Source organism: Sinohyriopsis cumingii, chromosome 9 (genome assembly GCF_028554795.1).
Source record: "Sinohyriopsis cumingii isolate HCF-2022 chromosome 9, ASM2855479v2, whole genome shotgun sequence".
Classification (NCBI taxonomy): domain Eukaryota; kingdom Metazoa; phylum Mollusca; class Bivalvia; order Unionida; family Unionidae; genus Sinohyriopsis; species Sinohyriopsis cumingii.
The window spans coordinates 67,605,737-67,628,871 of NC_142969.1; the positions used below are offsets into that span (position 1 = coordinate 67,605,737).

The 23,135-nt window shown below is 34.4% G+C and overlaps 1 protein-coding gene across 10 annotated transcripts in view; it reads right to left on the bottom strand.

Moving 5' to 3' along the window:
- Positions 1-23,135, bottom strand: part of LOC149791957 (uncharacterized) — a 153,420-nt gene that overhangs the window by 83,239 nt on the left and 47,046 nt on the right. For all 10 annotated transcript variants that reach the window (XR_016423457.1, XR_016423458.1, XM_089970474.1 and 7 more), the window contains 15 exons: positions 16,990-17,116; positions 15,199-15,302; positions 14,383-14,507; positions 13,573-13,697; positions 11,938-12,035; positions 11,394-11,546; positions 10,014-10,138; positions 9,184-9,318; positions 8,016-8,234; positions 5,595-5,684; positions 4,809-4,889; positions 4,068-4,191; positions 3,362-3,465; positions 2,261-2,366; positions 1,579-1,696 (listed from right to left, as the gene is read on the bottom strand). Coding sequence is in view for 8 of the 10 variants with exons in the window: in XM_089970474.1 (XP_089826600.1) it covers positions 1,579-1,696; positions 2,261-2,366; positions 3,362-3,465; positions 4,068-4,191; positions 4,809-4,889; positions 5,595-5,684; positions 8,016-8,234; positions 9,184-9,318; positions 10,014-10,138; positions 11,394-11,546; positions 11,938-12,035; positions 13,573-13,697; positions 14,383-14,507; positions 15,199-15,302; positions 16,990-17,116 (1,834 nt within the window). In the remaining 2 variants the exon portion in view is untranslated. The remainder of the gene's footprint in view (positions 1-1,578; positions 1,697-2,260; positions 2,367-3,361; positions 3,466-4,067; positions 4,192-4,808; positions 4,890-5,594; positions 5,685-8,015; positions 8,235-9,183; positions 9,319-10,013; positions 10,139-11,393; positions 11,547-11,937; positions 12,036-13,572; positions 13,698-14,382; positions 14,508-15,198; positions 15,303-16,989; positions 17,117-23,135) is intronic.

The window sequence follows — 23,135 nt, forward strand, 5'->3', positions numbered from 1 at the left end:
CAACTAAGGCCACCCAAGAAGGACTTAAATATATTATGATTGTATTTGTGCACATACATCAATGTGGATTGTCTGTTTTCTAGTGTGAAACACAAGTTCATGTAACTCTTTCCTGTCTCACAAGTGACTTTATCCCGACCCGTGTACTAACTTGAGCTTCTACTGTGAGCATAGAGTTCAAACTATATAAATAAGTGCCTAGGCTCAATGGCCGCTTTACATTCTTTCACAAAAATCAACACAGCATTAACGGTAAAATATTTACGTACTAAAACGAGCAGTGACTGAAGTTAAGTATTCCTAAAACATTCCATTTTGCACTGATTGACCTGGATACATTTACAGTTCCTTTAGTCTGTTTAGAGTCGAAAAGACATTGTTGCAAATTGTTTAAAAATTCAGGTTCTTATTGGTATATTTTGCCATGTTAAAGTCGGTTCTTTTTCATTGTTGAATCGAGGACTACTTTATAATTCTCATTCTGTTTCTTTTAATGTTATGAATATACTTTTAGTTTAGTTTATTTTACTTTTTCTCTATTAATGTTATGGATATACGTGAAGATTTAGTTTTTCTCCTGTTCACATTTGTTTCATTGTGCATGCTATCTGCATTACTCAATTCGAATATTACATTGCTATTTCTGTAAGAATTTCAACAACGTTTCATCGAAAGCTAAAATGCTTAAACGTCATTGAAAGTTAACTCTGGTTAAGTTCAATGTAATCATATCTTCAGTTTTTAATGCGGCCCTCATTTTTTGCTTTGAATTTTGTGAATAAGAATCTATTAGTATAATCCATTGTAGGATAGGAAATATCAACCCTCGAGATTAAAGGGATGGTACGATTCTCGGCAGAGCCTCTTGTCAGTGGCAAAAAGCCAACATTAGGTTGGAATTATGGTGATAGATTATGTTGATCATTCCTAGGTGCAACGCTAACAATGAGACATAAATGTGGGAAACCCAAATTGAGGAAGAAAATAAGAGATGTAAAATGTGCAAATATCTTTGTTATTGTCTGCTTCTCAGGAATGACTCTGTCTTATTTAGTAATCAGCAAGCAACAGGAACTAAAATACAGCTGAAAGATATAAAATCTTTTGAAAATCGCTTTGCTTAATCAGTGGGGATATTATGATAGGCTTCTCAAACTTTGAGGAATTTATAGTTTATGTTAGAATAAAAAAGGGCTTCATTGTTTTCAATGTTCAAATTAGCATACCAATTACCTCTACCTATGACAGACCTATATTGTCATCAGGGTCTTATGTAAAATGATGTTAAATCTGAAACTGTAAAACGTTTTTGTGGCTGTTTGTGTCATAGATAGATAGATAGATAGATAGATATCCTAAGACAACATAAATCTGGTTAGATGTACACAACATGCCCTCATGACTCCCGTTTGTTGTCAAGCATCTTCCCTCCACCGCATTTGCGAAAAAGGAATTAAAATACCGTTTGATCTTTTTCACAAGGATTCCTTTATAACGTTATACCAGGTAAATGAAAGGTTAAAGAACTGAGAATGAGTTTTGAAATAAACCTAAGCCAAAAGTATGCAATGTACTCACCCTGTTGTCCCATACCCCCCTCCCCCTCCTGGTTGTCCAGTCACGTCAACACGGGTCGCACTGCCAATACCTCCTCCCCCTCCTCCCTTGTTTTCAAGATTAGTTGCGATTCCGCCACCTAAAATATTAGAAATTAGCTGTGCCATGGGTGCTGAACTTTGCCAAGTCAAAGATCCTTATTTAGATATAATAGTAATAAAAAATAGAGATAAGAAAAGTTGTACACGCAGATTGATTAGTGGAACAGGTCCGTGTACTACTGTTTCATGAGAGGCGATCATTCTGAGCATTAATAGCAAACACCTATAATACATTTTAAAACTAAATCCGTCTCCTGTGTTATTAACATAATCCTTTGATACACCGATATATTTATCTGAGTCAGATTAAGCTAATCCATCGATGCACCTATGTATGCCAGTCATTAAGCTAGTCCATCGACACAACTACGCATCTGAATATTAAAGTTAATATATTATTCAAATGAGATTAATTTAATGCGCTGATACATACTTCCACAAAATGTTTGTCAAAGAAATCAAACGGGGACCAAAACAGCATGGTCCCCAATACTCAAGGACTTTACTTAAAATGGATGTATCCACCTTTCATATATTTTCGGTATATAATTTGCATTTTACTCCAGCTGACATTTAATCTGCAGTGAAAACTAAGTAAGTACCATTGTAGGTTTCTCCCTGGATTCCTGTTGCTCCGGATCCACCCGGACTTCGTCCACCCCGGTAGCCGGCTCCTACGCCATCAATGTAGCCATCTATTTGAATCTCCTGATGTAGATGAATTTTGTAGGGTTAGGGTTAATTCTGACATGTATGTATTCAAACTAGAATAGCATAAATAAATCAAAATAATGAGATAGTATGTATCTGGACAGTCCTTATGTGATTATGCGCTTCTTACATTACCAAGACTTACATTAACTGCACAATGCAAGTAAAGAAAAGTAATTGATTATAGCAGTTTTGATAGTTATCCATCGTTAACCTCCCCTACTTGCCAATCATCTATTGTTTACTGTCTCCACAAGTCAGACACGATTCCTGCATCGCAGTGTAATGCAATGGAATCTGCACTACACGTGTTTATGCCATCCTGCTAAAGCTAAGGGAGAAAATAAAATTCATAGTTCTGGCATATTTTTGCACCTGGACAAGAGTGCAAGCAAGTGTCGTGAATGTGCACTCAGAAAAAATGTGCATTGAGCAAGGACAGACGAATGAATAGAATTTTGGATCCTTTAACATCGTATTCGGTTCAAGATGAGGTGACTAGTGTACTGTATGTCCTAAGGTAAACACAAGAGCTTTTCGGTCCCCAAGCGAAAGATGTTGTGCCAAATAAATTCTGGTATTGTGTGCTAGATTTTGATTATATTCAGCATTTGCATAAGTTACTGAAAGTTTTATCGATTTATCATCTGACATTACTTTAACTTTAAACGTCAGAACTGGGTGTTGAACATACGCGCCGAACTGTATCCATGCTGAGATTGGTTTGGCTGATAGCTAGCCAGTTTATTTGGTTTGCTCTGTCGGTTAATGCAAAATTAGATCTGGGGGTAGCAAATACGTGGAAAAAATGCTTTACTCTCAAGGGAGAGGTTGGATTATAAAACAGAATCACTATTAGAATCACCATAAAAATGGAACATTATTTTTTAGCAACAAACTCTGCATGTGGAACGCAATTTTGCTTTAAAAAGATTTCAAGATGTTGATTTACTATGGGTTGGCATTTTCGCAAACTAGTTTGGACAAATTACCTGCGCATATACTGCAACTTTTCCACCACTGGTTCCCGTGTAACGTTGGACTGTAACTGTTACGCCTTTGGGAACATAAAATCTTCTTATCTCACAATGGATACCTAACAATAAAACAAAGGTAAGGTTTAAAATTATAGTATGACTGAAACCGTTTCAATGTTTTTTAGGAACACGGGGGATATTCTGCACCAGCCTGTAGGTTAGCCTCGCTAATCAAATCAAGTTTCTTTCTAAAACTTAGAGCATTGGCATTCGTTCAAATTTCATAGTTTCCAGAACATTTATTTTCCATTTGAAGTAACAATCAGCAGTCTCCGTAAATCTAAATACATACATAATATACAGACCTATTGTTAACTCCTCTGAATTTCGATGCACAGCTGGATAAATTTCAAAATCGTGAGAACCTGCCTTTGCTAAATAATATAAAATCTCATTTTGATAAGATAGTTATAACCTTGAGTACAATGATGGCCACATAGTAAACCCTTCAGATTTTCCTGTTATTTCTCAAAAGCAACATCTAAATTTAGTCAGTATTTCGTGTATGGTCGCTATTCTGAAACACATACACACGTTATTTATTTATATATATATATATATATATATATATATATATATATATATATATATATATATATGTATGTATGTATGTATGTATGTATGGATAGACAGATAGATAGATAGATAGATATATACTAGCCTGCTATAATCTGTCCATCTCGAAGAATCCAGTCTGCTCCCTCATGAAATATTCCCGTACACGCTTGTCGTATGTCTTCCCCAAGTTCCCAATGTCCAACAAGGCCGTTATTTATCGCCTCTTGCTATGATTATAATATTGACATTTACGTAAGAAAACATTATACGTTTTGAGAATCTGAATGTCTTGTTAGTTTTCCAAATAAGGATCAAAATGTTTATGAAGTTAGTAATATATAAAATTGACATTGTTGCCTCTGGCCAAAGAACTGTACCCAATTTAATTCTATATAATTATCATACATTTTATAATCATGGTACTGCTCTAACCCCCTTTCCTGGTCTAATAATTGAGAGGTTCTTTTTTTAGAGAGTTTAGCGAATTCTTTTTAATCTTTATAATCACTGGGTCTTTAACTCTAAGATATGTCACGTAAACTAGTGAATGCATAACACCAATTAGGGCAATGTGTTTCGTTTGATTTCAGATACAAGTAATTACGAATGTAGCCTTTGTAAACATAAGCAAATAATTGTAACAATCGTACAAAATTATAAACGGATATGTATATAAAAAATAGAATATGCCCTAGGTTTATAACAATATTACAATCAATAAGCAATGTTTAGAATTAAAGTTTTGGAAACGTCCTGTAAGAACATTTTTTAATCGAAGAGTATTTTATAAACAGCAGTGAATGTTATTGCAATTATAAGGATACAAGTAAACAGAAAAACTTACAGTACTTTCAGACGTTCCCAGCGTATACATACTTCTGTTCAGAGATACGGGATCAAGTGCGTGATTCCAAACCTTAACAGTCTAAAATGCACATAGAAAGCAAATATTTTTAAGTTTACATGTATATATGGCTTTACCTGTTAAATACTACAGGTCATGTATATTTTTCGCTTGTGCCTATTCAATAAAACCAAATCATTTTTATCGGACTTTAAGTACAAGCATAAGTATTTAGCCAATATATGTGATATGTAGTGTATCTCTGTTTAACTCGTGTCAATCAAGACTACAACTCATTGCTATTGGAATGTAAGAGCGGGTATACATATTGTTGTTAATATCTAGGCTAAATAAATCACGATACATAGTGGATATGGCTTGACAACGACATAGTTTTTAATTTTCTCCTGGAGCCACGCACTTTTTCGAAAGTCACAGTTACATAATGGATTGGAAAAGGAAGGAGTTAAATCAAAATTATTTGATGAGAACTTTCGGTTTGCCAATCAAAACCCCGAGTCACCTGTTTCTATCTATTCCAACTGTTCAGTACGTCTTTTTGCAATTCGCCTTCATTGATAAGATGGCACATGAGTGCCCGGGTGACATCTGAATGTTAACTATAGGTTCAAATATTTATCTGTATATTCATTAAAAATAATAAGCAGATATCAATGAAAAGAAATGGATTGAAATTCATACAAAAAGAAAGCGAATTAAATAATAACCACCACTTATCAATAGTGGTTTTCAATAAAAATGTAAACAGGTTGAACATAACATTACCTTAATGAGACCATTTAGGCTATTTTCCGGACAACAAAATTCTCCTCCAATACGGAAGCCTCTCGTCGTAGGTAAGTGATACCTCTTAACCTAAAACGTCCAAATTGAAATTCAAGTGTTCAAACTGATCAACAAAAAAATAATTGAAATCGATTTGCGATGAATTGATACCCAAACTATTTACCGAGCAATTGGAAATTACTAAAAGGAAACTTCACGCCTTTAAGAACACGCGAGGTCGTGGTAGACATTGTTACATTAGGATACCAACCTCTTGATCTATACATTTTAGGTAAACCATTAGCTGGTAGCATCAATTATAATGTGTTAACAAATACTTGTTTTGCTAAATGAATTATAGTTCATCCTTTAATTAATATTTAAATTCCATTCACATGAAATAGAAATGGATAACTTAGATTGTAACACTTGCTTTATTATTAGTCAGGGATGGTCCTGGCTTTTAAAAAGCTGTCGCCAAAAAAATCGCCAACCTCAATATTTTGTCGCCAATTTTCAAAAAGTGTCGCCAGAACAAGTAGTGTACATTTTTCCAAGGGTTAATTTAGTCTATTAATGTAACAGGTAATGAAAATTACAAAAGATGGGTTACTTAATTCTTTAATTACAACAAGCATTAACAAAATGTTACAAAGTGTTACATGAAGATCCGTCGCAATTTTAGGGCTACCCACTTGTTGAATGCAGTTTCAAAGTCTAATTTTTCACATCTGTATGTGCTGATTCTCATGAAATTCTCGAGAGACGAGATGCAGAGTTTATTTCTGATGTCAGTTTTTATGAGGTTCATCTTACTGAATCTACGTTCACAGTCCACAGCACTGACAGGTGACACCAGTAGTCTATCAGCAGCCCCCCCCCCCCCCATGGCTAGCTTCACAAAGCTTGTAGTGAATTGCTTCCTAAATCCCAAGAATGATCACTGAATGCTGTATAAATTTTCTCGACAAACAAAATATGATCTCCATTCCCACGAATGAAACTTACACGAGTCAACACCTGGCAATATTGGACCGTATATATAAGCATAAATTCACACCCAATTTAGAGATTCTTTCACTCTTGTATTTTGAGAAATAAATAATTATTATTAATTATGCAAAACTGGTTGGGTTTTTTTTGTGCTATTTCTTGTTTCGGAGTTTAAGTCTCAGCAGCCGTAACACTGATTGATGGCCAAAGGAAAAGAACAATGAGTAAAATGCTGCACTGGCGACAGACATAATTGTGATTGAGATTTTTCCATTTGCTTTGTATTTATACACAGTAGTCGGTACTTCAAAGGTTATCGGTTTTCTATGAAGGTTCAGCAAAACTATTGTACTGGTATATGTAAAAAAAAAAAAAAAAAAAACAACAGAAGATTTAGCCATTCAATTAATTGTATCTGTTCTATTCACGTCTTCAGAAGTCGGTCAGTTGTAGGTATAGTGCGGTAGCATGATTGACTGTATCGCAGCATACAGTACTCAGCCCAGATGTCAGCATAAGCAGATTATGATGTAACAATGCACTGTAAAGATGGGGTTGTCAATACGAACAAAGGATTGTTTGTGTAACAGATTGATTCCAATGCATTGCTTAGTCAAGTTTGTGGCTTCCTTTCGTTCTCCCTTTTAATTTATCCAGTCCAAATCTATGATTGTATGTACAAATTAAATAACCAAAAAGTCTGTCGCCAAAAAAATCGCCAGATGGGATATTTTTGTCGCCAATAAGGAAAAAAAATCACAATTTGCGACATTGGCGAAGCCCAGGACGATCCCTGTTAGTACATATATTCCAAGAAACTCTAGGTTATATTTTATCTTATCCATGAAAGACATACAAATTCTAAAATATCAACACATTTTAATTTGTCATGAAGACGTGAAGTGTCGTGTCTTAGAAGACTGCTTATTTTGTACTTATCCATACTAATACACAAAGGTTTATTTTGTGCCGGTGTGACAGTGATTTGGATTTTCGATGTAGCTTTAACAATTGTTCTGTCATATCGCTACGATGTCAGCGGTGTGGCAGTTTATAGGGTTAGCGTTAGGGTTAGGGTTAGGGTTAGGGCTTAGGGTTTAGGGTTAGGGTTAGGGTTAGGTTTAGGGTTAGGGTTTATACGTATCTTTGGTGCATCATGCCGCAGTCATGTAGAATCAAGTGTCACCCAATCACATTATCCTGATACCAGGCCAATTATTTTGTGGTTATCCATACAAATTAATGGAAAGATAAAGACTACTGCACTGGCAACGAAAGAATTTCACAATCTATATTCCTTCAGCACTTACACTCAACATTTCTTTTCATTTCAATATTATGCCGAATTTAATTTCAATAGATACATAATCTAGGTGGAATATACATTTTTCCATTGAAAGTAAAATGAAGGGAAGAAGATCCTATTACCATAGCTGTGCTCTTCAGTGCGCTATTCACGTAAGCCATAGCATGGGTTCCATTGTTGACAAGTGCAACCATATACCACAGTCCCGCCTGCACGGGTGGCATGCTCCCAGTATCGAGATCAACAGTGCATGATGAATTGATCTTCACGTAGCCACGAAAAGAAAATTGCTTTAGGTTGATTCCCCAGTCGTTGCAGTCCGATACACCACCTATAATAGTCTAAGGGAAGATTCGAAAATCAACTGCATGTTGCAAATGTTGTGTCTAACGCCACAAAGAGCATATGAACTACACACATCAAATGCCATTAACCCACAAAGAATGGTCTATGGACTTCATATTAAATGTTTTAATGCCACAAATCAGGGCGTAGGAACTTAACACATAAATGTATTTAATACCACACGGTGTATGAACGTCACACATAAATGTGTCTAATGCCACAACAGGGCGTCTGAACTTCACTCATAAATGTGTATAATGCCATAAAGCAGGATGTATTAAATACACATAGCAATGTAATTAAAGCCACAAATCAGGTCGTATGAAATACACACAAAAGGATAAATATATATACTGTCTTAAACAAATACTATATGTATCTACCGACACGTTGAAAATTCGTAAGTAAGCGATGATCATATGTATTCAACTTGTAAATGTATTCTATGAGATTTGGCAACTAAGCAAGTCCTCAGATTGAGTTCTTCACTTTCATATCTTCCTCTATACGCATATGGCAGGATGAAAATTGGCTGCACCAGGCGCACTTCATATTGGGAACCAGTGCATCAGCCAGCCATCATCTACCTACCACAAGTAACAGGCGACACTTATGGTAGAAACTATCTATCCCGTATAGGACGTTTTACCTTCCAGCGGAAATATAGCACAGACTAAACTGCTCATCACCAACGACTAAAGAATACCAACCATCCTACGCAGACACACATATTCATGCACTACAATACAAGCAAAATTACAATACAATTTGCTTAACAGCTGTGTAATTATTGTCGTAATTTTATTTAAATGCGCGTTCCATGGTCAGTGATTTTTATCTTGGCATTTTGTATTATTTTTTTCTGGTCTATTTCATATATATATATGCCACTAATTTTTGGTTGTATGTTACCTCGATTGAACACATAATTACATTTCAACCTACCCGCCTCTTATTGTCGGACTTGTAAGGTTTGACCCAGGCTGCCAGGGTGTATGAAGGTCCAGGACTCCATTGTCCTAGGTCTATATAACTATTCTGCTCTTGAAAATATGTACCACAGGCAAATGGTGGGCCCACCTGAAAACGGTAAAGGAGTGATCTGGCTTCTTAAATTGACCTTTCATCAAACGAATGGGCTATACACATACATAACGTGAATTTCGAAGTAAAACTCAAGAATAGAGCGATCTGATTGATCGAAACTGAAATCTGCATAAAACTCAGGTAATCCTATTTCTCAAGTATATTCATCAAACTTCTAAGTAGACATTACAATTACTATATCCACGTGGAATGCATACAAAATTTCTAAATGGACATTAAACTAATAATATCCACGTGGAATGCACATAAAACTTCTAAAGGGACATTACACTAATTATATCCACGTGGAATGCATATACAACTTCTAAAGTGACATTACACTAATTATATCCACGTGGAATGCATATACAACTTCTTAAGTGACATTACAATAATTATATCCATGTGGAATGCATATGAAACTTCTAAAGGGACATTACAATAATTATATCCACGTGGAATGCACATACAACTTCTAAAGGGACGTTACAATAATTATATCCACATGGAATACACCTGAGAGACTAAACATTCAAAACTGAAATATGACAGAACACGATATTCTGTCTTTTGTATTCCAAGCCATCAAATCTATCTTTCCATTGTATTTTTAAATGTTCGCTAGTTTAATTTCTATCAACTAAATAATTAACTAAGGGGTAATATACTGCTATGTTGTTTATCATTACCGAATTGTCATCAATGCAGTTCTCGAAAGATAGACCAGCATATTCAAATGGGAAAATGCAGTGGTCCCCCGCGCTATCTCCACCATATGTCCTGGTTGTACTTTTAGGAACTGCCTTACATACACCTTCAAAATAATTGGGTAGCACTTGAAGTCACAAAAACACACAAGACAATTTAGCACAAAGGGCATAAGAGCAATGTATCTTGGCCAGAGACCCTACATCAGTAGAATCGGACTTATGTGAACAGTATTCAAAACTGCAAACGGCTAATTTTGAAGCTGGCACTCTAATAACAAAAACTCTGTCTCCCAGCGAGGATAACATAAAAAAGGCTGAATGCTACCAATTCTTATTAAGTTTAAAGAAGGAGACAAAAGATATCGAGGAGGACTTAACTTCATATAAAGGCTATGAAGGAAAATGTTATTAACATTATAACCGTCATATAATTCCTTTCCAATAAGGAGACAAAAGATATCGAGGAGGAATTAAGATAAAAGTACTGAGGGGGAATGTTATTAACATGATAAGCGACATATAATGCCTTTCCAATAAGGAGACAAAGGATATCGAGGAGGAATTAAGATAAAGGTACCGAGGGAGAATGTTATTAACATGATAAGCGTCATATAATGCCTTTCCAATAAGGAGACAAAGGATATCGAGGAGGATTTAAGATAAAGTTACTGAGGGAGAATGTTATTAACATTATAAACATCATATAATGCCTTTCCAATAAGGAGACAAAAGATATCGAGGAGGAATTAAGATAAAAGATACTGAGGGAGAATGTTATTAACATGATAAGCGTCATATAATGCCTTTCCAATAAGGAGACAAAATATATCGAAGAGGATTTAAGATAAAGGTACCGAGGGAGAATGTTATTAACATGATAAGCGTCATATAATGCCTTTCCAATAAGGAGACAAAAGATATCGAAGAGGAATTAAGATAAAGGTACTGAGGGATAATGTTATTAACATGATAAGGGTCATATAATTCCTTTCCAATAAGGAGACAAACAAGGAGGTTTATCGTTTAAATGGTGTAATAAGAAAACATGAACAAGATACGAAAAGCATTGTAAGGATCATCCTTATAATATTCCAGGGAGGAAATACCCGGCTCGCAAATTGGGGTGAAATGTTAGCGATAGTGCATTAAAAATATATATTTTGAACGTGGAATTTGTTTGCGTTTGAAACATACATTCTGCGTGCATAATGACACTTGATCCATCCTCGAAATAACAACAAATTTTATAATAGAGGAACCAAGCATTTAATTACGAATTTGGACGACTGTAGAGGAAAGGAAGCGAGAAAGAAAATAACAACAAGCGCATCAATTTATAAACTTATAAAATATGCAAACCTCCGGAACCACATGTACTTGCACCGACGCGATCCTCGTAATACCTGCAGTAATCAAACGTCTCACACATGTCTCCATAGTAACCAGTTGGACATGTACACTGTCCAGTAACTGGACTACAGTAGCCGCCATTTTGACATCCGCATCTGTATTCTGTGAAGATAATTATAAAGTTTGCTCACTCTCAAATATATATATATATATATATATATATATGGGGAACAACATGGCATACGAGTAACTATGCATGCTGTTTAATCTTAACATAGTAATTAAAAAATATTTTGTACAGAGGATGCATATAGGTGTAAATGTCACACACATTGATATGGATAATGCATTACAGGTTATGTTAACTTAGCAGGGACATGGACTCTTGTAGATTGCTGATAAATGAAAAACATGCATGCACATGAATGATAAATAATAAACAATATCGAGTTGCACATCTACCTATTTCAAATCGTATGAAAAATGCAAATATTTGCATAACTAAAGCCACACTTCACCCCACCCACACTCTTTCTTTCTCTTTCTCTCTCACCTTTGCATCTGGCCTGTTTACGGCAATCTCCACATCCATCAGCATAACACGTGTCTTCACGTATCTGCCCTTGTCCATTGCTGCCCTGCCAACTCGAACTTGAACAAAGTTGTACGTAGTTTAGCAGAGAAGATGGGCATTTACTAAACATCGATAGAAAGTGTCACATACATCAATACAACACCACAAAAAAAAACATCTTAACTAAATTCTTGTTTCATTTTGCAGAAGAGCACAGAGCCAATTCAATTCGCGTGTAATAAACTCATATACAAGCATTATCGAGTGCAGGTCATTCTTTATTTGTATATTGATTCGGAAGCAATCAAAAATATTACAGCACTTCCCGCCCACATGCTTTCGCATTTCACCTACATTCTATCAACTTTTTAATATTTAGATTGCATGGTTCACGTTAATATTATGAACGTTTGTCAATACATTATTTGAACAGCAGCAAGATGATCCCCTACAAAACATGGATAAGGGATGCAGCATAAGATCACCTGACCGAAGGACTCTGGAGGACTAAACTACTATGAAGTTCTCAACTGGAACAAAAGAAAAAATTCATGTGATGCCCTCCTATTATAACATTATTGTATATTAAATTGGGTCAGTGTAAAATCGAGTTGAAGTCAACACGTGAATTAATTTACTAGTATGTGTATTATTTATTTTATCTGAAAAAGTAACTATATTCAATCAATTTCAGATACAAAATGACTCCAAGTTCAAGTTTGTTTCTTATTTCTCTATTAAATTTGCCTAGGAATGTCATCAAAAAGTAGTTAAAACTATAGTAACCATCCAATCAGATCCCATAAATGATTCATGATTTCACCAGCTTCAATTGAACTTTCATAATTCTTTTTCAAGATGCTCCATAATTTTAAGCCAAATGATGTATTGAGTAGAATTATGTCTAATTATATGAAGGTATATCATCAAAATAAGTCAACGATCATCTGTAGTTATCTTCCCTGAAGCGAGAAAACCTGCGTCTATTAGAATATTTATATTGTTCATTTCAGATCAACATTGCATTAAATCATAATTAATTTAGCGATCTCAAAAATGTTACAACAGTTTTCGATTTCTTCGACATTAGTCTAAGAGTAATTGCATTAATTAAGGACTATTGTCCTTTCATATTTTATGGTAACACTTGTTAGGGGAAAAATTAGACTTTAAATAAAATTGTTTTTAAACAAATATGCAAACGCGTATATGTGGTTATCCCTCCTATGTCATTCTGCCTAGCCATTCACTGTTCTCCAGCCTCACCTCTTTATTTGCATATTTTTATGCGCAGCTATTTTTTTAAAGAAACTTAAATACGAGATCAACGTTTGATATTTATTGTGGTCACTCTTGTGAATGTATCCTATTCTTCTCATTAATACCTGAAAAATAAATTTAAACTTATGACACACACGCCTGACAACTGCACAATGAACTGTTAGTAAAGGCCAATATTTATGTCTAATTATTCCGAAATGTGTATCTGCTGATGAGCGCTTTGTCAAGGATCTAACATTAGAAGGTAATGGAGACATTTAGAAAAGTAAATAGAGAAAAGCAAATTTGGTAGCGATTGATCTGTTTCCAGTTCGTTACACTAGGTTCACTTACTCGGACCAATAAGAACAGCTGACAATGTTCGATGGCGAAGGACAGGATGGATTGGATAGGCCGTCTCCATCAACGTTGAAGAGCACGACATAACCAGGGATGCCGTAACGACATGTTATTCTGGACTAGAGAACATATGGAATATATATAAATCGATATATATATATACATATATACATACATGCAAACACACATACACGTACATATATATATATACAAGCCAATTTTAGTCACATTAAGCAAAGGAATGGGAGGTGCAAATGGAGGATGAAATAAATTGTATGGTTGATATCAACGTTAATTGAATTATTAATGACTCAGACGAATTGTAAATACATTTAAATGTTTAAATGACCTCTAGATGATTCCTCGTCTCTGTTGGTATACATATCGTTTATTACACAGTCATAACATTGCCCACAACATTAAGCAGAAAGTAGAGAATTATGATATGCAGTAAACAGGAAATTCTAATTTTATTTTTCCCCGATTTGGGAGAAATAGCGAATTTAATGATAAATAAGACTACGTCTCTTTGGAAACCTCTGCAGTCTTAGAGTTACAAAAGTGCCTTTTGCTTGATGCATTGGAACAGAAACAATCTCTATAGTTATGATACCTGATGTGTGTAGCTGAAGAAGTGTTATTGTCTCGTTAACAATGTGATATTTATATAAGGAATATATTGTCTCTGCACATGATGTTGAAAAAAATAACACTTTAACAGGACTAGTAAGCTGTATTTATTTCAACTTGAAGTTCGACATTGAAACTTATGACCTTGATTTTCAGTGAGTGTCATATACTCACGTGATTCGTTGACGCCACACACTGATCACCTACAAATACTGCTCCGGTGCAGCGACTTTCCTCACATTGGCATGACTCAGGTTGAAATCCGAATGGACATGATTCCATTTCTGCCACTATCAATTCTGTAAATTGGAAATACTGTATGTAGACCTGTCATCATCTTCCTTCGGTGTGTGGGGGGGGCCCCGAGTGGCCGAGTGGTCTAAAGCGCTCTCCGCTACGGATCACTGCCATCTCACCTCTGTCTGAGTAGGTTCGAGTCTCGGATTCGTCCAATGTGGGTATGTGAGAAAGCTTGCCAGTAGCTTCTTGAGGGTCGGTGGTTCTTTCCAGGGTTTTCCCGGATTCTTCCTCCACCATTAATACTGGCCGCCATGTATAGCCTATCGAGTGCTGAAAAATGGCGTTAAGCCCAACAACAACAACAACAACAACAACAACATCGGTGTGTGGGGATATGCATCGCTTATGTGCGTCGCAGTCTCCTTATAGACAATATCATCAACTTATTTCTAAAGCGTATGTTTTAATAAAGGTACACAATATAGTTTCTACGCATATGGATGAAATCGTAGCGTTTAGTTTTTCCTGAAATATTTTACAATGTAGACTTGTTGATTCTTTGGCATATTTAACAACACGTTATACGCAAAAACTTTCATACTTTTGCGCAAAAATTTGATCAGTTCTTAAAATATATTTTTTGATATATTCAAAATCTACATTTTAATGAATGTATTTAAAATCGATTCTTGTTCCAATGATAGCGTTTAAAATTAGCCCAGTAATAGCAGTAAATAATAGCGTGATTACCGTCCAGTTGTTCACAAAGTTCGCCAATGTATCCTGTTTGACACTGGCACGTGAAATTGGTTGCTGTTGTGGAAATACATTTCCCCTCGTTCTGACATGGATTGCTGAAACAATCAAGCAATAAATCTTGTATCATTCCTGATATTGTTGCCAAAGAATACAGACAAACAAATATGCAAAACATGCATGTCGAAACCATCACATTTATCTTTCAAATCTAAAAATAATATTATATAAGTAATATAAAATGACGCATTCCACTGCGTTACTGAATTGTACTGTGCAGATGAAGTAAAGCTGAGAGTATTCAAGGCATTAAGTCAACAGCGCTATCAATACCGGTTTCTTTGAGACCACAGTTGTTTATGATGGATAGCATTCATACTGAGGGATCAAAGGCAAGAACCAGCTACCGATTATACCTGTGGGTACTACTTTACCATTGTGGTTCTTTGCGGATAGCTACTTTTCAGATTTAAAGACTAGTTTCCATCGGTTTAGGTATCACATGATAAGACCGTAAGAACCGTGTTGCCCTGATTATAGTATGTACAGACATTTGGCATTGACCAACTTTGAGAGGCGCAATCAAGCTGTGACCGTTTGATGCAATGAAACACATTCTTCAAATCTCAATACATAGTTCATAGGCAAGTCCTGAGTAGCTAAAATAAAAAACAAATGAAATCTATACAAAATGAAAACAATCAAACAAAACAAAACAACAACAAAAATAATAAAAAACACCCAACAATACATATACATTTATAAAGCAAAATAAAATAAACTAAAATAAATATGAAAAAAGAAATGTATTCATATTAGCTCGTATTCGGACTTTTAAATACTAATATAATCATGAACTACCAGGTGGGCTTTTAAATACTGATATAATTAATGTCATATTTTAGGCAGGAGTTTGATTGTTTTGTTTCCCAGTTCATAACATTTTCATCAAATATATGCATAACTGATGTCAAAACAATACGTATTGGCACATTGAACATCATGGCCACCACCCATCTTTATAAGCGCGGCACCTGGCAGTCAGGCTAATTATGGTCCTATATCTCAAAAGAAGTGTAAATGTCATGGTAAACATACACTGGTGTAATTTTCTCTAAATTTAAATATTAAAATATAAGTTGCCATATAACGTTGCGGAAGATATACAATCGATGCTGAGCATTTTGTTCACTGCTCATTTATCCTGGAGATTTTGTTTTATTTTCTCATTTTGACGAAAGAAACAAAATTTAGACTTATCATGTCAGTTTGTGGTCAAATCATTGACATACTATTATGTATCTAAAGTTGAGGAATTATTCTATGTTAGACTGGATGGAATGTACACTATCTTTGGACCTGTGTTTGCAGATGGTTTCAATCTAAAAAAGATGTAAATTTGATCACTGTTAAATATATGACGTTTTTCTTGCAAACCGGAATCTGCTGCTGAGATTATCAATAACAATGTCATTCATATAAAAGTATATTTTACCCTCAACGCTTAACATCACATACCCAACCAGGAAGCAAGAATAAAAACGACAAATGATGACTGCAATTCAACTGCCAGAGAGAAATACAATTTAGTCTGAAATTTTCCGAAATTCACAAAATCGAAATAGATTAATTCTGTCTCATATACAACCAAATCCAATGTAATATGTTCATTATAACATCTGACCCTGGACAATTTTATAGTTTTCAGTTACATACTTGAAATAATAATAATAATAATAATAATGATGATAATAATAATAATTAATAATAATAATAATGTCTTACCTGACTAGACAAGGATGCATAAAGTCTATATCCAAAGCGAAAACTGGGATGTTGGGATCTCCTTTCAGGGATGGAAAACACAATCCTGGGTATCCACCACAGTGACCTTCCACAACCTGGACTAGCTCTGAAAATAAGCAGATAGTCAAATGCATCCTATTTTTAAAATTAAAAACCTGAGATACTGAAATCCACATGTATCTCCGTTACAACGTTGTACCAAAACAAAAACCCTCCATCACTGACAAATATTGACATTTAAACTGTATTTCATTGCCTTCCCATTATACTTAAGGTTTCAAAAGTATTGTTTTTAGACGCTTTGTGTATATTCAGTTTGTTTTAGGAGATTCCTCTTTGTCAATTTGGAGTACCTGAATAACTGTCTTAAACATCATAAAACGTATATGATTAAACAAAAAGATTATTCTTACTTTTAGGTAAACATGTTTACCTGCACCTGAGTTCAGGACACTGCTTTTTGCACAGGGAACTCATTGTATTCTTTACTAAAACAATTTTAGGAAACTTTGAATGTTTTAGAATGGGGTTTACGACACAAACTATAACATGAAGATGAGGCGGGGAAAATGACACTCATCCTGGTCCACATGCTGTAATTTAGTTTTCAAGTTTAACTTGTAACACCTTCTGATTTCACTTGAGTTTTTCTATTTAATCAAATCAGGCCTCTACTGTGGGGTAAAATCTCTTAACCCAAAGTAACAAAGGCACATACTGAGAATCTTTGACCAATATCTGGCCTATAACTATTCAGTACCTTTACTGTATGTTGGAGGAGCTAGGCAGGTTTTAAATAAGCCAGAATTTGGCTAAGGTATCCTGTTGCCTTGCTGAGTGAGGCTGGTTCACAACTAATGTCCATTTAGCAAAATTTAGCTATTTCCTCAAACATGTTCTTCACACTCTTAGGTAGAAACCAAATTTTGGATAAATGTACTCTTAGCCAAAATTTGGCTAGTGTCTGCAATGCCTCTTAGTATAACCCACATGTGTGGTTGTACAAAACCAATATCTAGGTAACTTTGATTAGCCCAAATTTGGCTCTCTGCAACATTGTCCCTTTCCATAATGTACATGTATGACTTTTAGACAGAAACCACATCTTGGATAAATCACTGCTTAGCCAAAATTTGGCTAGTGTCAGCAACAGCTTTAAGCAAACATTGCATGTGTGGCTGTTAGAATTGAAAAGTGTAAAAGCTGTATAATTCGCCAAAAATAGCTATCCACCTCAGAGTCTCGTACCATAACGTATATGTATGGCCTTAGGTAGAAACCAATTTTTGGAGAAATATATGTTTAGCAAATATTTATTTAATAACCGCAAAAACAATTGTCATAAACTGAAGGTGTGAATCAAAGAAATGAAATACATTTTTGAATAAGTGAATGATTAGCCAATGTTTGGAAGTATTGAAATAAAAGCTTGGAATGATAAAAAAAAATAATGTTACTGTATTTCTTAACAAGTGTTTATACAGTAGACTCGTGCTGTAGGGCACCCTTTTAATTGCAAGTCGAGTTTGGTAATAAGTTGTCTAAACCTGGTTTTGTGGCCACCTGCTTATAAAAAGTCATCCTTTCCCCTTTCAATTTTCTATTAAGTTTGCCTGCAGATGTTTTTGCTTCCATAGATCCTTGTGTACTGTGACCATGATTCTCTAAGCATGATTCTTTTCCCATCCCTGAACTCTTCAACCACACTTAATAAGACTTGCTTGTAATCTCAACTGCCTGACTGATTTTAACAACTGCCTTTAATTACATTTATTGCATATACAGTTCAATTTATTGTAATCTTGCAATGTGCAATGTCTTGCTGATCTCTTATCTACCCATCTACCTATCCATCTACTTATATGTCTTTGGCCGACTGTTATTTCTTTCCGTTCTCTCTCTTAGCTGCCTTCCTCTCTCATTTACTTTCTCTCTCTCATTCTGTTGTATCATGCCTTTCTCTTAAATCCTTGCGCATTGCTCATTTGTGTATAAGGCGACCTATAAAGAACACATGTGATCCTTATGATGGACTACTCATTGCTGCATGCTATTTTACAATGGATATAACAGATTACAGAACTTAAGTGTAACATCAAAATTTAATGAATGACAAAATACCAAACCATCCCAGTGATTTTTATAAGATTATATTTTTTACATAAATTCATGACCTTCACCCACCACCATGTCATTCTAATGTGTGCCAACCCTACCATTCATAAATGTGTAATCAGAATACTGTCTAGTGAATACACATTTTCTGAGCTGTAATCCAGAGGACATGAATAGAGATTTTAAAAAATAATACCACATTGCTATTAAATACCCACATTTTTAACAAAAATAACATATGGCCTTTAAATATCCTTATTTTAACTGTAACTTTAGAACTTTCTGAAATTGTTTTATTTCAGGTAGTGCTTTGTAAAGTTTGCTATAAAATCGTGTGATGACATAACTTGTGCACATTTAAAATTCCATACACTTGACCAGTATGTTCCTGTATATAAATCTTTGTAAGGAACGACTTAATTGGCGTTGACCTTCAATAAGTCATAAACCTTTGCAGCACAGAAATAAAGTACAGTACAGCTAACATGTATAATCTATTCAACCAACAAATTGTCTATGCAGTAAGAATGTAAATGAATGAAGGAAAAAATGTTCAACTGATATTATGTCTTTATTTGAATATTTCATAAAAAGGGATAGGCGGCACATATTGGATGATAGTACTTAGGTCAGATAGAGTAATAAGAAGTAAGCATATTATCAAGTATGTAATCAATTTTATTTTTAAATCTGACATCACATAAGAAATGTGACACAAGCTTGAAATATAGTAGGAAACACAAACAATGATATTTTTGTTTCAAGTTCCAATGTACATGTTCATAATTATGTAAAAACTTTGCTTCTAAATTGTGATATGTTGTAACATATTTAAATCTTAACACAGTTTTATCGGGATATATTCCATATATTATCAGCATTGAAAATTCCATTTCAAAGATCGCCTGAGGTTCAACTTTCGTGATTTAAAGGCAAGTGGTTAAATGTTTAAATTTTTAAACACTCTAAAAACATGTCTTGTTATAATTAAAAATAAATGATGTGACCTAGTGACTATAGAGAGATGCTGTTTTACCCATTAATAACGATTCAGCTCTAGAATAATGTTTCTTCAATAATAATCACCCAGTCATAATACTTAGAAGAACTATTACTACCAGTCAAATCCAGTGCACCCAAATTAAAACTCCTTAGCTAAAAGGAGAGAGGATGCAGTAAGGAGGCAGGTCTTACCTAAGAGATCCAACCAATGAAGCTCTTGAGAGTGGTTCAATAATTCATACCTGTGTTTAGCTTTTAATGTATAATGTAACTGCTTCCTTTATTTTTTCATGTTCCTTTTCCATAACAGATATTTGGTTGTTCACTACCTCTAGTTCAAACTTGTTGATTAAAAATCTTTTTTTTTTTTTTTTGATTTTCTGGATATCTTTCATATTTAATGTTTCTATGCCATCAGCAAACCGAAATTCAAAATTTCCATTCTCAAGTTTCCCAAATGGCTTTTTGCAGTATGTCCTTTCTTGACCCTCCAGTAGTCCCATGTAGATTGCATCAGCATTGTACTCTACCAGCCCAATAGCTTTTGGAGAGATTGCCTACAAACAAAATCATAATTGACAAATCATTTTCTTCTTGTTCGTTGGGACTGGAAAATAAATTATTTACTAACAAATTAACCTTTGTACATTATGCCCTGTAGATTAATGTTACTTTAAAGATACAACTGTTTTCATAAAAGAAAGTCTATTGACTTTTATGTCCATATTTCTTAAATATGGTGTTGGTACCTGAAATGAATAGTCTTGTGCTGATGACAGTCAATGAATCAATATACAGTATAGGATCACATCATACCATCAGTATTATTCAAGTTTTTTCATACCCTTAGCACTAAATAATCTTTTATTATTGGTATTGGGTATTGATAAACTGTATTTGACATACAACGAGTGATAGAAGAAAAACTCTTATTTTCATTTGCAATCATAGAATGATAAGAAAGCACATAAATCACAATAAGCGAACAAGCTTATCAAAACAATTGTGTTGCCAAACAACCTTACATTTATTAATTGAAGTCAGTCATTTCTAAATTATACTGGTAGCTCCACCAGAAAACCCAAGGCAACCAATGTGACATGTATTAAGGCGGTACATACAATATGAATATATTTTGACATCTTTGCAGTAAAACTCTGGATCCATAAACCATGCCTAACAATTATATGCATATGAAACTATCATGACAAAGAAAGCATGACAGAAAGTTTTAGCTTGAATGACACATGCTCTGTTTTGTTTGCTAACATTTTCAAATATTAGAGGAATAAAAATTTATTTTGGGAAATATTATATATAACTGTTTCTTCTCATCACAATGTTTTCTCAGTTTTATGCTATAGACTATAACAAACTACAACACAAAAGCTAAAACATAAAGTTAATAAAATGAGTTATAGACTCATCTATCCCAAGCAAAGTGTAAATAATGATAAAATAATACAGTCATCCAGACATGTAGAGGTAAATTCAGACATGTAGAGGTAAATTCAGTCACAAATGAAATTCCCTTACATAAACAAAATCAAAAAAGAATATCCTGTACACTGCTTCTCTGCATGAGTTGATCACTCTTAAGTAGGATCTTATAAGACACGTGGCATTTTTGTTTTCTTGTAATTGTGGATGCAGCAAATTAACTATTATATGGTGGGGATCAGATGGTTAGTACACTGGCCTCTCGTACCAGAGGATGCAGGCATGAACTGCCATGAACATTGTTTCTGAACAGCTCTTTTGGCATCACTGGAAGAGACCATGATAATGGTGTACAGTCAGTTCAATTGAGATGTCAAATAGTGGTCTTCAGTTACGTAAGTGTTAAATCCAATGAAAGTCAAAAGCTCCCCAAGCCTTCCATTGGTATTTGAAAATGGGAGCTACTTCTATGGCTGACCATGGACAATCCTAGTGCTTTTTTATTACATTACTGAAACCTCCTGACCCCTACCTTTCAGGACTATGACCAGTGAGTTCTAACTTGTAATGTGTTAAAATACTAAAATATGTCATTGTAATTGAAATATTTGTATATTATAATTTTGATCCCCTCTTAAGGCTGATCCCCAAGAATAGGATAGTCTCAAAGACCATCATGGTTATTCAACATGTGGGTAGTGGTCACTCAGTGCATACACTGGCACATTAATTTCACTTATGTTTTCAGGTTTATTAGTACAGACATGATCAATGATAGCAGCACTTTTAGTAGCATCTTGTTGAGGCTGCTCTTAAACTAGAGACTGTCCACAAATGGCCACTGTCCCAGTGAAAACCCTATATGCTTTTCACTGTTATTGTTTGATTTTTTGGTAGGAAGCTTACCTTGTATTTTTTTCTTTTTAACTTGAATATCTAATTTGTTAACATCCTGTCCTAAATCTTTAAGGTTTTGTCTATAAAGTGACAATTGTTGATACATATCAGGAATTTTTTGTCTATAGCTTTTGATTTTTGTAGTTCTGGAAGTTGCAGTATTTGTTGTTGTACTATTAACCATTTCAGTAATGTAATGAATGCAGAGTATACTGCCCTATAAATGAAATTTAAGAGAAGATAATGCAAAAGTATTTTTCACTGCAAATATAAATTGTTTAAAAATAATAATAGATCATTTATAGTTGTGGTAACTAGTATTCCATTCAATATCTATATATTAAAATATGTCTTTTCACACAGCTGGTGATCATTTAGATACAAGTCCAATTGAACAATATCAAATTATCAATGCAGGTGTTTTTATTAGTAGTAGTATTGCAAGTATAAGTGTTAGTATTAAGATTTCATATACAGGTATGATATGTATCATAATGTTTAAATGATGCTCCTTGTTACAACATAAAATACGTTCATTGAAACAAATGGTTCACTGGTAAATTGGCAGCAAAGGTCGTCACTGAATGATGTTGCATAAACTATTTTACAATAAAACATAAATGATGCATCTCAATAATGATGATGATGTGGAGGAGGATGATTACTAATAA